At 40.4% G+C, this 15314-nt stretch overlaps 1 protein-coding gene across 5 annotated transcripts in view; it reads right to left on the bottom strand.

Annotated features, from left to right (window-relative positions):
* The window catches only part of LOC143143979 (protein trachealess-like), a 303155-nt gene that overhangs the window by 194923 nt on the left and 92918 nt on the right, over positions 1-15314 (bottom strand). For 3 of the 5 annotated variants that reach the window (XM_076305878.1, XM_076305877.1, XM_076305879.1), the window contains exon 3: positions 2786-2833. The exons of the other annotated variants lie outside the window; for them this stretch is intronic. In XM_076305878.1, coding sequence (XP_076161993.1) covers positions 2786-2833 — 48 coding nt within the window. The remainder of the gene's footprint in view (positions 1-2785; positions 2834-15314) is intronic. 5 annotated transcript variants of the gene reach the window in all.

Genomic DNA, 15314 nt, shown 5'->3' with positions numbered 1-15314 from the left:
ACATTGAACAGTACTATATTGAACAGTACCACATTGAACAGTACTACATTTCACAGTACCACATTGAATAGTACTACATTGAACAGTACCATATTGAACACTACTATTCTCGTTCGATAAAACTTATTGAACAACCTATTATTTCTTTTTTCAATCCAAAACACTCCGAACGACACACTGAGTAGACAAAATCTCCATCGGTGAAATCTCCGTAAAAATTGCACGGAATCGACTCGAAGACCGATCGGAGTGTACGCTCAGAAAGAGTCTCCGATCGCCGTTAATTGCTCGAAGATAAGTTCGCGCGAGGACAGGGACAAACAAAGAGTGCGACGGTGGGTTTCTGCGCGCGGTGGAGTCCAGGGAGAAATAACGCAGCTCGTGAAATGGCTTAGGAAAGCTGATCTGGAGTCGGATCGGGCCACGGCGAAGGTTCGAGACTCTCTCGCTGGTCGGTTGACCTCGTCGGGTAATAAGAATAAATGTGATTCTATTACGGGTTCAATTGTTACGGCGGTGGATAGGCTCTCTCCTCGATGCCCGAACGAGGGGGTAGATGATCGCGGCCGATAAGGACAGGCCAGGATGATTTTACCTGAACCTGCCGCCGCTTTTCTCGCCACGATGGTAACCGATCCCGATATCCCGACGGAGCCACCCGATCGCTCGCGAGATTACACCCGGTCATTGTCGGAATCGTATTCGATCGTCGGGTTAATCAAATTTGCATCGTCGACGATCGCCTGACCGACACGACGTTTAACCTGTTTATCGTCCAGCTGCACAGGGACCAAGATATTAATCATTCGAGCGGTCGGAGCACTTGCGAGAGCAACAGTCCGAAAACTGTACGATAGGTTCGAACGATTCGACGATGTGACACGCGTTTCGAACGATGGAGCGAATATCGATCGTTGAGGGAAGATATCCGACCGCTGAGAATCGAAGGTGTCGATTTTCACGACCGAGAGGGATTTTAATTGTTTAGTCGAACCTCGACGCTAGGTGAAAAAGTTAAGGTATTTTTGTCGTTGTTGTTCGTGTTTTTACAAAGATGCTGAATTTTGAGGAAGAGTTTCAATTTCTTATTTATTTACTTGTGGTTTTACGAACATGGGGATTTCCACGAAAGAGATTCAATTTGTTATTTATTTACTTGTGGTTTTACGAAGATGCTGATTTTCACGAAAGAGATTTAATTTGTTATTTACTTGTGGTTTTACGAAAATGCTGATTTTCAAGGAAGAGATTCAATTTGTTATTTATTTGAGCAACAGATGGTACCTATCGTATACTTTAAATGTGCTTAAGGATAGTAATTATTCGGCGCTGTTTCGAAGGAACAAAAATATAAATTTCCGAGTAGAAAAGAAACATTTCATCGAATTCCGTTGTTAACGTTATTTTTAACAGGATACCTTTCGAATCTGAATAAAAAGTGAATGTCGGATATTGGAACGATTTAAATACGATTTTCTATCAGTATTCGAATATAATTTAAAGCGAATTGAATTCTAAAATGATTAACCGTCATAAAAAAATAATTCGGTATCGTAAATTTCATAAAGCGAATTATATTCCCGCAAGTGTTGCTATTTATTTATAGACCGCTGCACTGAGAAGATATTAGATCTGGAAGGAGGGTAACTTCGAACGATAATGCGTGCGGAAAGTAATTCTATTTACGATTATCCCTTCTCTTGCAAAAGGAAGTCGGAACAATAAATACAATTACCTTTCGTACATATCGCTGTCTGGAAGTCAAACACTATCTTTCCAAGTTGAAAATTCTTTTCAAATTATATTTTACAAACACGTATGTCCAAAGAAAATGTTACATAATACAAAATAAAATTCGTTTAGCTTCGAATCGATAAATGAAAATTCTCACATAATTCCCTGTTTCCTATTTTCGATTAAAACACGCCGCAAGAGTCTCAATTTAACAATTAACGAAAATATGAGAAATTCTTCTCGTTGTTCGATTTTCAATTACAACGCGCCGCGAGAGGCGCAATATAGTATGCTCAACTTAACAATTAATGAAAATACGAAAAAACGTCGTTGCTCGATTTTCAATTAAAACGCGCCACGAAAGTCTCAATATTCTCAATGTAACAATTAACGAAAATACGAAAAATTCTTGTGGCTCGATTTTCAATTAAAACCCGGCACGAGAGACACAATATTCTCAATGTAACAATTAACGAAACTATAAAAACACGTCGTTGCTTTGCAATTAAAACACAGCGTGAGAATCTCGGTATTTTCAATGTAACAATTAACGAAAATACGAAAACACGTCGTTGCTTTGCAATTAAAACACAGCGTGAGAATCTCGGTATTCTCAATGTAACAATTAACGAAAATACGACAAATTCTCGTTGTTCGATTTTCAATTAAAACACGCCACGGAAGTCTCAATATTCTCAATGTAACAATTAACGAAAATACGAAAACACGTCGTTGCTTTGCAATTAAAACACAGCGTGAGAATCTCGGTATTCTCAATGTAACAATTAACGAAAATACGAAAAATCCTTATTGCTCGATTTTTAATTAAAACGTGGCCACGAGAGACTCAATATTCTCAATGTAACAATTAACGAAAATACGAAAACACGTGGTTGTTTTGCGACTAAAACACAGCGTGAGAATCTCGGTATTCTCAATGTAACAGTTAACGAAAACACGGTAACCGCTTAATTCGAAATACCGGCGGAACAATGATCTCGCGAGACGACTCGAACTTCACCAATTTACTCAACATCGTGAACGTACTCACCGTGCGTTGACGGAGGTAGGATTCCCAACGTCGTCCATGGACGGTTTCCTAGAATGAAACCACGAATGAAATTCGTTATTGTTCGCCGGCAGCTGCATAATAGCGGGATATTTATACGTGCTGTATAAATTGGGCGTTTGCCACATTCTGCTGTACATTTCCGCGTCCATCGCACTTATTTCTCGGCCGAAACGTTACCCTCGGGTAACCCACCCCGGTTTCGATCCTAACGCACGCTGTCACGCGTTCGCGACATTGTAAACGTCACTGGGATCGATCTAACATCGCGCACGGGGAGAGGATCGACCCATGGGATTCACGACCAGGGTGGATCTTCGATCCGGTGTAAACGAACGATCCATCGATACGGTTCTCGTGTCACCACCGTGTCTGTTTCGTTCTTCACGAGTCACCATCACCAAAAGGAATAAAAAAAAAAGTAGAAAAAAAGTAAAAAAGAAAATCGTTTGGAAAAATCGTTCTATTTCCGCGCAGAGGAGCACGTGGTCGTCGAGAAACAACTCGATTCGAGCGGAGAGTCGAGTACACCCACCGACAGGGTGAAAGAGGGACAGATAGGGAGGACGAAGAGGATGAAAGCGCGTGGTTATCGCGAGCGAGCTCGCGACTTTTGACAGGCGCAACACGGACGCGGTCTGAGGGCGTGTGCATAAGTGTCATCGAGTGGAGGCGCGTGTCGGCCTCATGCTCTGCCTGGTCGCGGCCACCCCCGTCGAATATCAACCCCCACCAGCACGAGCCGAGCCGAGATGCGCGCGCGCCCCACTCGAAGCGAGTTTCGCGCGGCACGCTTCTCCTACCCCTCGTGGAGAAACGGGGCTCTTCGACCCCTCGACGTGACACCGGTTTCACGAGCTATACAGTGGACGCCAGTTCCGTTGTTAATTGCGATGCTTTGGAAATTGAACACTGGGACTGTTGGTTGTGGTTTGTGTGTAGTGGGTAGTTTGCAAATAGATGGTCTTGAGGAAAATACTTTGTAGAATTAAATTTGAGAGTAAGTTTGTAAGTAGATTTCATGGTTTTGTAGGGTAGGTTACTTTGGAAATGGAACAGTGGGACAGTTGGTTGTTGTTTGTAGTGGGTAGTTTGCAAGTCGACTGTCTCGAGGAAAATACTTTGTGGAATTAAATTTGAGAGTAACTTTGTAAGTAGATTTCATGGTTTCGTGGGGTAGGTTACTTTCGAAATGGAACACTGTGACTGTTGGTTGTGGTTTGTGTGTACTGAGTAGTTTGCAAATAGACGCTCTTGAGGAAAATACTTTGTGTAATGAAGTTTGAAACTAACTTTGTAAGTAACTTTCATGGTTTTGTAGGGTAGGTTACTTTGGAAATGGAACAATGGGACAGTTTGTTGTAGTTTGTGTGTAGTGGGTAGTTTATAGGTCGATGGTCTCGAGGAAGATACTTTGTGGGATGAAGTTTGAGAGTAACTTTATAAATTGCTCTTACAGTTTCGTAGGAGAGAGGGTTACTTTGGAAATGGAACAATAGGACAGTTTGTTGTAGTTTGTGTGTAGTGGGTAGTTTATAGGTCGATGGTCTCGAGGAAGATACTTTGTGGGATGAAGTTTGAGAGTAACTTTATAAATTGCTCTTACAGTTTTGTAGGAGAAAAAGTTACTTTAGAAATTGAACAATGGGGCAGTTGGTTGTGGTTTGTGTGTAGTAGCTATTTTATAAATCGACTGTCTCGAGAAAAATACTTGGTAGGATGAAGTTTGAGAGTAATTTTGCAAGTAGCTCTTATGGTTATGTAGGAAAGGTAACTTTGGAAATGGAACAGTGGGACAGTTGGTCGTTGTTTGTTTGTATTTCTAAGTATTTTGTAACACGAGATACTTTCAATGGAAATATTACGTAGGATAAAATTTGGGAGTAGATAATATCGATCTGAGACGTTTGTGAGTAACTTTGTACGTGACGCTCGTGGATTTTTAGGAAAAGAGGGTTCTTAGGACAGAAGTCTCCCTTTCGAACGTTCTAATTTTTTCGACGATACAACGAACACAGGCTAGGTGTGCTATACATACGTACAGTTAGGAAAGAGTTCGACGCTATGCTAATCCGCCAAAAGGGGTTAAGACCGCTCCACAACTCGAGCTTTGAACGCATGCGTAAGGGTGTTCGAAGAAGAGCACTTTCCCGAAGGGATTACAAGATATCTAATTTTTTACTTTTGCATTCGAAAATGAATTACTATGCACTATCGTAATTCTTTCTATAAAATTCCTTTCATACAAATACAGAATATACCTCGAAATTGTAGATTTTCTATAGTCGAGAATACAAATTTCGCGCGAGTGTTAGATGTTTAAGGAAAAATTCTAAAAGAATGACACTCTCCGAGTGGAAACGTTGGAAGAGAATATTCGTCATAACTGTTCCCGCGCCATAAGCGTGCATTAAATATTCAAATTTATCGCGAGGAATGCAACGAGAGGCGCAAGTTCTCGCGTCGAAGATCGTCCCGCGATCATGGTTTTTTGATCACGGCACGCACAACGTCGGTGCTCCATCTTCATTTGCCTGAGATCAGAAGGGCTACCGTGGCAATAAAACGACCTATCTCGATGGTGGATTCTGTATCTGTGTCTATGCCACAACGTTGCCCCTACGTCGACCCCGAAAGTCCCACTCGACATCGAAGGGAAGATCATCGATTAAAACCGAATTGGATTACATTCTTAGAGCGTATCGACACTGCTAAATTTATACGAGCTGTATCACGGGAGAGTACTTTTTTTTTTATCGACTTTCGAGCTTCACGATGAAGAAAAAAAAATAAACGAATTTTGAAACAAATTGTGTAGTACTTGGCACACACTCTCCAAGATTCGATAATCGTGTAATCGTTTCGCAACAGTTTCTTTATTTTTTTTTGACAATACACACGGTCAGAAGTTAGAAATTATCTAATTCTTTTTCATGGAAACTTGAGACTGTATGCAAATTTACATCTAATTTCATCTACATCTACCATCTATTATTTTATTTTCTTCGATTGTTCAATTTCAGCCTCTGCAGTAGTAGACTTCATAAAATTGAGATTCCACCGAGAGAAGGCACCGATTACAAATTTTTTCATTGCAATTCGTAAAAACTTCAAACCAGTTCGATCACATCTAACTTCATCCGATACATCTATTAATTTATTTTCTCCAATTGTTCGATCTCAGCCTCTTCCGCAATAGACACCATAAAATCGAGATTCTTGCGAAAGAAGACTCTGATTAGAAATTTTTTCGTAAAAACCTCGAACCAGTTGTATTAAGTCTAATTTTATCTACATCTGCTATCTATTGATTCGTTTCATGGCTTCAAATTGAGATTCCCCTGGAACGTGTTCTCGTTGGAGAACCTATAATCGTAATTATTTATTTATTTTTTTCACACCGTATCGGTGTCGTAAAATAAAAAAGAAAGAATCTCTCCGATGTGTTCTTTCGATCAATGTTGACCGAAACACTTGTTCGTTTATTCGATACGGGAAACTTTCACCGTTTTAATAACGAAGCGCGGATAGATAGCGTCCCATTAGCAAACGAGCGATACTTTTCCTACGAAAGAAAAAGTGAAGCGTAGCCTGGTTACACTAGATTTTGTAACGCCTTAACCGGTAACTAGTCCGGTTAGTAGGCATCTAAAGTGCAGTTGAGGTCTAACCGCTTTGGCTTCCTTTTACGAAGACGTTTCCTATGCTGTACGATTACAACACGATGATGCTCATTGCCACCGACGTATTCGTAGCATAAGCGCTAACGAGCGGATTCGTTTATTCATTTTGCATCGCTCTCGTTTCTGTGAACCATTTCTGCTCGGCCGCTAATCGTTCCATCGTATAGGATTCCGATCCTCGAGGCTGGTTCGATTATCGAACTAAAATGTTGCCACTATTATTACAACGATGCCCGTTCCGCCGTACGTTTCCACCGTGAAAGCTAACGAGAAATAATTACGCGCGTTTGCACATCCGAAGTTTCCGTTTCGAAATTTTTCAACTTGAATTGTGCTTAAATAGAAACTAGGAATATATAGTTCGCAATTTGTTACTGCATTCCTCGTACAACCAGAGAAAAGTAACATTTCGAATGTACATATTAAGTAAGACACTTTTGAATCGTTTTCTTATTTTTAGGAAGCTTTGAACAGAGGCTGGGAATATTCTTTAATTTTTTAATTTTAATAAGGAATTTTAGCATCGTTTGATGTTTCTTTCGGTAATTTGTTACTGCATTCTTTGTGCAGCTAGAGAAAAGATACATTACGAATGTATATATTAAGTAAGACACTTTTGAATCGTTTTCTTATTTTTAGGAAGCTTTGAACAGAAGCTGGGAATATTCTTTAACTTTTTTAATTTTAATAAGGAATTTTAGCATCGTTTGATGTTTCTTTCGGTAATTTGTTATTGCATTCTTTGCGCAGCTAGAGAAAAGATACATTACGAATGTATATATTAAGTAAGACACTTTTGAATCGTTTTCTTATTTTTAGGAAGCTTTGAACAGAAGCTGGGAATATTCTTTAACTTTTTTAATTTTAATAAGGAATTTTAGCATCGTTTGATGTTTCTTTCGTTAATTTGTTACTGCATTCTTTGTGCAACTAGGGAAAAGGAACATTATAATTGTTTACATTAAATAAGAAACTTTTAAATCGGTTTAAATCAGACTGTAATACAATTCAAATGAAATTGTAACACCTTGGAGAGGAATATTATACGAATTACGTGTAAATTCGTTAATGGACAATTTTAATAATTCGATCGTGCATTCAGGAAGGTCCATAGTTAGGGCATTCGTGAAGATAAATATGATAAATAAATAAATAAATAAATATATTTATTTGAATTATAAATTTCTCGTTCATAATTGGAGCAAACAAGAATCGAACGCGAAAGAAGTCGAGGTAATGAAAAATGATTCGAGTTTGTGTACCGTTTTTGCATCGTGTACGACACGATCGTACGGTGAACGTTGCTCATAATTGCCGATAGACACGCGCGTTAATAGTCGTTTTTCTAACTGTATAATAGTAGTGGATATGTTGGCAAAAATTCCGGAATGCAGAAATGAAAAGCATCGAACAAGTTACGTTGAATCGATTAACGCAAACGAGTAATAACAGGTTCGCCGTGCGAACGACATAATTAACCTTTGCACATTTTGCATCGAAATAAAAAGGTTGCAAACTATTACTGTCGAACATTTAAGATACACAATCTAATTACATAATTAATTGATAATCTCCGTTTGTCTATGCCGGGACAAACAGCGACAAAGCAAAAACTTTCGGTTCTTACGTCAACTTGAATCCACGATTCGATAAATTTAATTTTTTTTCAATTATAACTTACGCTCCATCGAAGCTAACTTAAACACGGATCTACTGCAGGTTGTGACTCGAAACGCTTCTTATTTAGCGGATGAATTGATATCGACAACTATACCTTGACATCTGACTCGAATTTAGTAAAATTGTTTGTTCGTAACAATACGAATTATAATGTATGGGAACGTTGGTCCGTTTATTGTACATTGGTCAATTTTAAACGTATTGTTAAGAATCCTGTTCACGCTACATCTGTTACATTGCTAATTTGCTCCAAATTGAATATATTCAAAGTTTGACAAAATGTTACAGTAATTCGGGAAATATTCACACACTTCAGGGTTCTGGGAATAGCGAATAATTTGGTCATTTTCGAAAAATTCGCAAAATTTACCCATTTTTTGACGTCTCAGAGTGACGTCCCACCTTAATGAAACATTGGATTGTTCAGTCGGGGGTTACAATAATTTTAATTACGGAGAAAGAATACAGCGGGTCGAAAAAGACCCCAAGAGTCCCACCTGAAGGAAATATTGGATTGTTCAGATAGGTGTTACAAAAATTTTAATTACAGAGAAAGAGTATATTACCCACCGGGTCAAAGAAGACCCCAAGAGTCCCCAAGAGTCTCCAAAAGACCCCCAAAGACTACAAGAGACCCCAAGAGTCCCACCTGAAGGAAACATTGTATCGTTCAGTCGTGTGTTACAAAAATTTTAATTACAGAGAAAGAGTATATTACCCAGCGGGTCAAAGTAGACCCCAAGAGTCCCCAAGAGTCCCCAAGAGTCCCCAAAAGACCCCCAAAAACTCCAAGAGACCCCAAGAGTCCCACCTGAAGGAAACATTGTATCGTTCAGTAGTGTGTTACAAACATTTTAATTACAGAGAAAGAGTATAGTACCCAGCGGGTTAAAGAAGACCCCAAGAGTCCCCAAGAGTCCCCAAAAGACCCCTAAAGACTCCAAGAGACCCCAAGAGTCCCACCTGAAGGAAACGTTGTATCGTTCAGTCGTGTGTTACAAACATTTTAATTACAGAGAAAGAGTATAGTACCCAGCGGGTCAAAGAAGACCCCAAAAGTCCCCAAGAGTCCCCAAAAGACTCCAAAAGACTCCAAAAGACTCCAAGAGACCCCAAAAGAGCCCAAGAGACCCCATCTTGACTCGTCACATCGAACGGTTTAAAATTGCCCCATGCAACGAACTCGAAGCACCTTGAATCCGATGTGTCCTCGTTTGGAAGCATCTCGCGTAAAGCAAACGGTGGTCCAACCCCCGAAAATCGTTCGCGGTTAGGGAGAAACCGTCGGGCGCGAAGAGCGTTGTAAAAATGTATCCGGAGCGGATCGGTCCGTGCGATAAAAACGGGCACGCGGGGTTCACGAGGACAGGATTCGTCGTGGCGGTGGGGGACGCAAGAAAGAGAAGGCTTAGGCCGATGGGGTTTCAGCGGAGGGCAGAAGTAAGTATCCCGATACCAAATTAAATGATAGGACGGCGTGCGCGCCGCTACCGGAGACCTGTCCTCATTCCAGCGCCATTTTCGGAAAACAGCATTTCATTGCCGCTCTGGCTGGGCGAAAAGAATGGGAAAAAAAAGAACCACCGGCGCACACATTCGCGTACGGGGTATACGCGCGCGCACACGCGCACACGCGCGTAGGAAAGAACGAGAAGAAAAAGAAAAGCTCTCTCGGCGCAGGGACGTACATAATCGTGGACAATGCGCGCCCGTATAAGGGATGGATCGTGGCAAAAAGTTATTTGTCAATTAATACACGCGTACACCGGCTCGCCCATGAATAACCATGGTGGTACTCGCGCGAGTCGGTACGGGCCGCGTTACGCAGACGGGAGCCAATCATAAGCGGATTTTTACACGAGCACGGAAAAATTAACGACGAATCACGGAGGCGGAATTGTTTCTAGTTGCACGTACGCCGCGACACGGAATGCTTTGACCGGATCCGATGGCCATTCGAGAACCAAGCTGGATACGGATCCCTCGAAGCTGCCTCGTCAGCCCGATCCGCGCCGTCGATTCGACACGCGTTTTTAACACGCGCGCGGCACAAAGCGCTCGAAATTGGCTCCACCGCGATACGCGTGTCCCCCGTGGTTATATGGTGTTACGTCAGGCTACACGCCCGTTCTTCCATTTGCGCGTTTTGGATTTCACCCGTGGGGCCCCCTACGGGAAACGCGGAGGCGCGCGTACCTCCGCTTCGACCGAGGTAAGTACTGGGTGTCACAAGGAATACGCTCCCGGGGAACCAGTGCCGATTCTTTCGATAAAATTGAATTATAATTGGGGGAGGGTGGAGGATATTTCTTTGCGCGGGGTACGGTTTAGGAGGAAATTATGTTTGAGAATTTTTGGGTACGAGTGGGATTTTAAGTGCTGTTTTTTTTATCGTAGAGTGTGTGGAAAAATTCATAGTGAATTGTTTGTGGAAAATTAAACTGAAGTTGGGGGATGATATTTTTTGCGCGAGGTACGGTTTAAGAGGAAATTATGTTTGAGAATTTTTGGGTACGAGTGAGATTTTAAGTGTTGTTTTTTTTTTTATTGTAGAGTGTGTGGAAAAATTGATGGTGCGATCGTGGATTGTTTGTGTAAAATTGAACTGAAGTTGAGGGATAATATTTTTTGGGTACGAGTGGAATTTTACGCGTTATTTTTTTTATTGTATAGTGCGTGGAAAAATTGATGGTGCGATCGTGGATTGTTTGTGTAAAATTAAACTGAAGTTGGGAGATGATATTTTTTGCGCGAGGTACGGTTTAGGAGGAAATTATGTTTGAGAATTTTTGGGTACGAGTGGGATTTTAAGTGTTGTTTTTTTTATTGTAGGGTGTGTGGAAAAATTAATGGTGCGATTGTGAATTGTTTGTGTAAAATGAAACTGAAGTTGGGGGATGATATTTTTTGCGCGAGGTACGGTTTAAGAGGAAATTATGTTTGAGAATTTTTGGGTACGAGTGAGATTTTAAGTGTTGTTTTTTTTTTTTATTGTAGAGTGTGTGGAAAAATTGATGGTGCGATCGAGGTTTGTTTGTGTAAAATTGAACCGAAGTTGAGGGATAATATTTTTCGTACGACAGGTAATTATGTTTCAGAGTTTTTTGGAGCATACGTGGGATTTTACGCGTTGCTTTTTTAGTGTAGAGTCTGTGGAAAAATTAGTGATGCGATCCAGGATTGTTTGTGTAAAATGATGTAAAAAATGTGATATGAAACTTTTTCGAACGAGGCTTTGTTTCCTGGGAAATTAAGTTCGAGAGTTTTTGGGGCGCACGTGACATTTTACGCGTTGTTCTTTTTATTATAGAAAGTGTGAAAAGTTGATGCTGCCATCGGGGATTCTTTGTGTAAAATTATGTAAAAAGTGTGATATGAAACTTTCTCGTACGATTCATCGTTGCTGAGAAAATCTATTTTAAAGATTCTTGGGACACGGCGCACGATGGGAGTACAGTAATCGATTCGTTTATCCATTACTATCGACGAGTGATACAACCTGTGAATATTGCGACGAGCGAAACGAGCGTTGAGTATTCGATTCATTTTGTAGAATATTTTTCATTCGATCTAACATCGCCTCCATTATCGAATGGCATTTATTAAATCCAGTAGCTCGAAGAGAAATTGCACATGGGTAAAAGGAACGTATTCACTTTATGATATTAGAATAGAGCAGCTATCGACAAGGATTTATTCCACTCTAGTCTCCCCGACGGTTCAGATATAGACATTCAAGATCTATAAATTTATAGACTCTATTTAGAGATCGTTCACAATTAACGGTACACGTTTCTAACGCGCTATATCCTTTATCTGATATTAGAATATAGCCTCCATATTTGAATAGAGCAGCTATCGACTAACATTTATTCCACTCTAGTCTTCCCGACGGTTTAAATATAGAAACTCAAGATTTATAAATTCACAGACTTTATTTAGAGGCTGGTCACAATTAACGGTAGAGCGTTCTCTAGTGTGCTATATGCTATAATTCATTTTCCTCGTTATTAAAATAGAGCAACTATCGACGAACATGTGTTCCACTCTATTTTCTCCGACGATTCAAATATAGAAATTCAAGATTTATAAATTCAAGGACAATATTTAGAGGCTAGTCGCAATTAACGATAGAGCGTCCTCTAGTGTGCTATATCTTTTAATTAATTTCCCCCAATATTAGAATAGAGCTGCTATCGAAAAATATTTATTCCACTCTAGTCTCCCCGACAGCTCAAATATAGAAATTCACGATTTATAAATTCAAGGACTATATTTAGAGACTGGTCAGAATTAACGATAGAGCGTTCTCTAGTTCTCTCTAGTTCTCTATATCCTTCAATTAATGTCCCTCAATATTAAAATAGAGCTGCTATAGAAAAATATTTATTCCACTCTAGTTTCCCCGACAGCTCAAATACAGAAATTCAAGATTTATAAATTCATGAACTCTATTTAGAGATCGTTCACAATTAACGGTACACGCTCCTAACACGCCTCATCCTTTAATATTAATTTTCCCTAATATTAAAATATAACAAAGTTCTCCATACTGGAACAGATCACCCATCGACAAACATTAATTCCATTCTAGTCTCCCCGCCGGCTCGAATATCAAAATTCAAGATCTATAAATTCATGGACTCTATTTAGAGATCGTTCACAATTAACACATCCTTTATCCGATACTGGAATATAGCAAAGTCCTCTACATAATAATAGAGCAACCATGGACGTTTACCCAGCTCCAGCCTCCCCGCCGGCGCGAACATAAAAATTCAATATTTACAAATTTATGGACTCTATTTAGAGATCGTTCACAATTAACACATCCTTTATCCGATACTGGAATATAGCAAAGTCCTCTACATAATAATAGAGCAACCATGGACGTTTACCCCGCTCTAGCCTCCCCGCCGGCGCGAACATAAAAATTCAATATTTACAAATTTATGGACTCTATTTAGAGATCGTTCACAATTAACACATCCTTTATCCGATACTGGAATATAGCAAAGTCCTCTACATCGTAATAGAGCAACCATGGACGTTTACTCCGCTCTAGCCTCCCCGCCGGCGCGAACATAAAAATTCAATATTTACAAATTTATGGACTCTATTTAGAGATCGTTCACAATTAACACATCCTTTATCCGATACTGGAATATAGCAAAGTCCTCTACATCGTAATAGAGCAACCATGGACGTTTACTCCGCTCTAGCCTCCCCGCCGGCGCGAACATAAAAATTCAATATTTACAAATTTATGGACTCTATTTAGAGATCGTTCACAATTAACACATCCTTTATCCGATACTGGAATATAGCAAAGTCCTCTACATAATAATAGAGCAACCATGGACGTTTACCCCGCTCTAGCCTCCTCGCCGGCGCGAACATAAAAATTCAATATTTACAAATTTATGGACTCTATTTAGAGATCGTTCACAATTAACACATCCTTTATCCGATACTGGAATATAGCAAACTCCTCTACATCGTAATAGAGCAACCATGGACGTTTACTCCGCTCTAGCCTCCCCGCCGGCGCGAACATAAAAATTCAATATTTACAAATTTATGAACTCTATTCGGAGAATAGAGTCCGTTTCGTAATTAAAGATACAACGTATCACCGGCGTGCCGTGTACCTTTAATTAATTTTCCCCGTAGGAGGTTCTCAAAGCGACTGCACCGTCCTCGTGACAATTCCTCCGTCGGACCGAGAACTTGCGCGTTGCATAAGCGCACCGTGGAAAGAATCGTAGTCTCTCGGTCCGAGTACTCTCGTAGCCGGTAGGTTCTGAATCGGAAATTCAGTTCACCGTTCCCACTTTGGCGCGCGTAATACACCAAAACGATATCATCGACGAAATACGCGTCGCGCATTTTCCATTAAAGGAGGGGGCCGCAAGAACACCGACGAGCCGCGCGCGCGATTATATTAATTAGTGAATACCGTGAACCGGCCCGAAAAGAAAATCGCCACCGAGCAAATATATCGACGACGCGGCGAAAAAACCGGGAATGCAAAAGCCAGAAGCAGGGGAAGCGGTTTGGCACATTTTTTGAATCGCAGGAATGCCGATACAAGCTATTAGAGGGAGAGCGAGCTTCTTACGCGGAATCGTTAACCTCGACGGCAGCCACGACGATAAAAGACGTCGCGGACGAGCTCTGAATTAATGAACGAACGGATGTAAAACTAGCGCGCGGCTAACTGTCAGAAGAAACCGAAAGTGAACCGAATGATGCCTGTCACGATATTTTCACGGCTAAGGAGACACGGTGCGCTTTCACGCCCGTCTCGTCACGATTATTAATATTAGCCCAAAGGAGGTGATCATTTGTTGAAATTTCTTGCTCGTAGGATCGTTTAAAGATTTGTTAATAACGGATGGTAATACCGGTGGTGTGAGTAGAAATATTGCTGGGATCCGTTGGAGATATTCTATAGTCGCGATTATTAATATTAATGCAGAGGAGGAGATCGTTTGTTGAAATTTCTTGCTCGTAGGATCGTTTCGAGATTTGTTAATAACGGATGGTAATTTCGGTGGTGTGAGTAGAAATATTACTGAGCTCTATTGGAGATATTCTATAGTCGGGATTGTTAATATTAACGCAGAGGATATCGTTGAAATTTCTTGCTCGTAGGATCGTTTCGAGATTTGTTAATAATGGATGAAAATACCGGTGGTGTGAGTAGAAATATTACTGAGCTCTGTTGGAGATATTCTATACTCGCAATTATTAAAATTAGCGCAAAGGAGATCATTCGTTGAAATTTCTTGCTTATAGAATGTTTCGAGATTCGTCAACAACGGATGATAATTCTAGTGAAATGAGTAGAAGTATTGCTGGGCTTTGTTGGAGATATTCTACAGTTGAAGCCTCTTTGACAAGGTTCGTCGAGTGAATTCGGTTTTAGAGGAAAGTTTGTTTCTTCGATTGGAGTTGGACGCTAGAATTCTCGCTTTCGTTTGAAATTTTGTTTGAAAATTGATCGAGATGCGATTTATATCGTTTACGTAAAAGTAGTTGGTCTGGGTGATGTATGTACGAGAGTATGGGAATCTTGGCACCGAAATGGTTGAAAAAGAATGTACTCGTTAGAGGAGTCAATGTGTCGAATGACTGTAGAAAGT

The sequence above is a fragment of the Ptiloglossa arizonensis genome, chromosome 3 (assembly GCF_051014685.1).
Source record: "Ptiloglossa arizonensis isolate GNS036 chromosome 3, iyPtiAriz1_principal, whole genome shotgun sequence".
Lineage (NCBI taxonomy): Eukaryota > Metazoa > Arthropoda > Insecta > Hymenoptera > Colletidae > Ptiloglossa > Ptiloglossa arizonensis.
The sequence above is the reverse complement of the archived record's forward strand: the minus strand, read 5'-3'. Positions and strand labels throughout refer to the sequence as shown.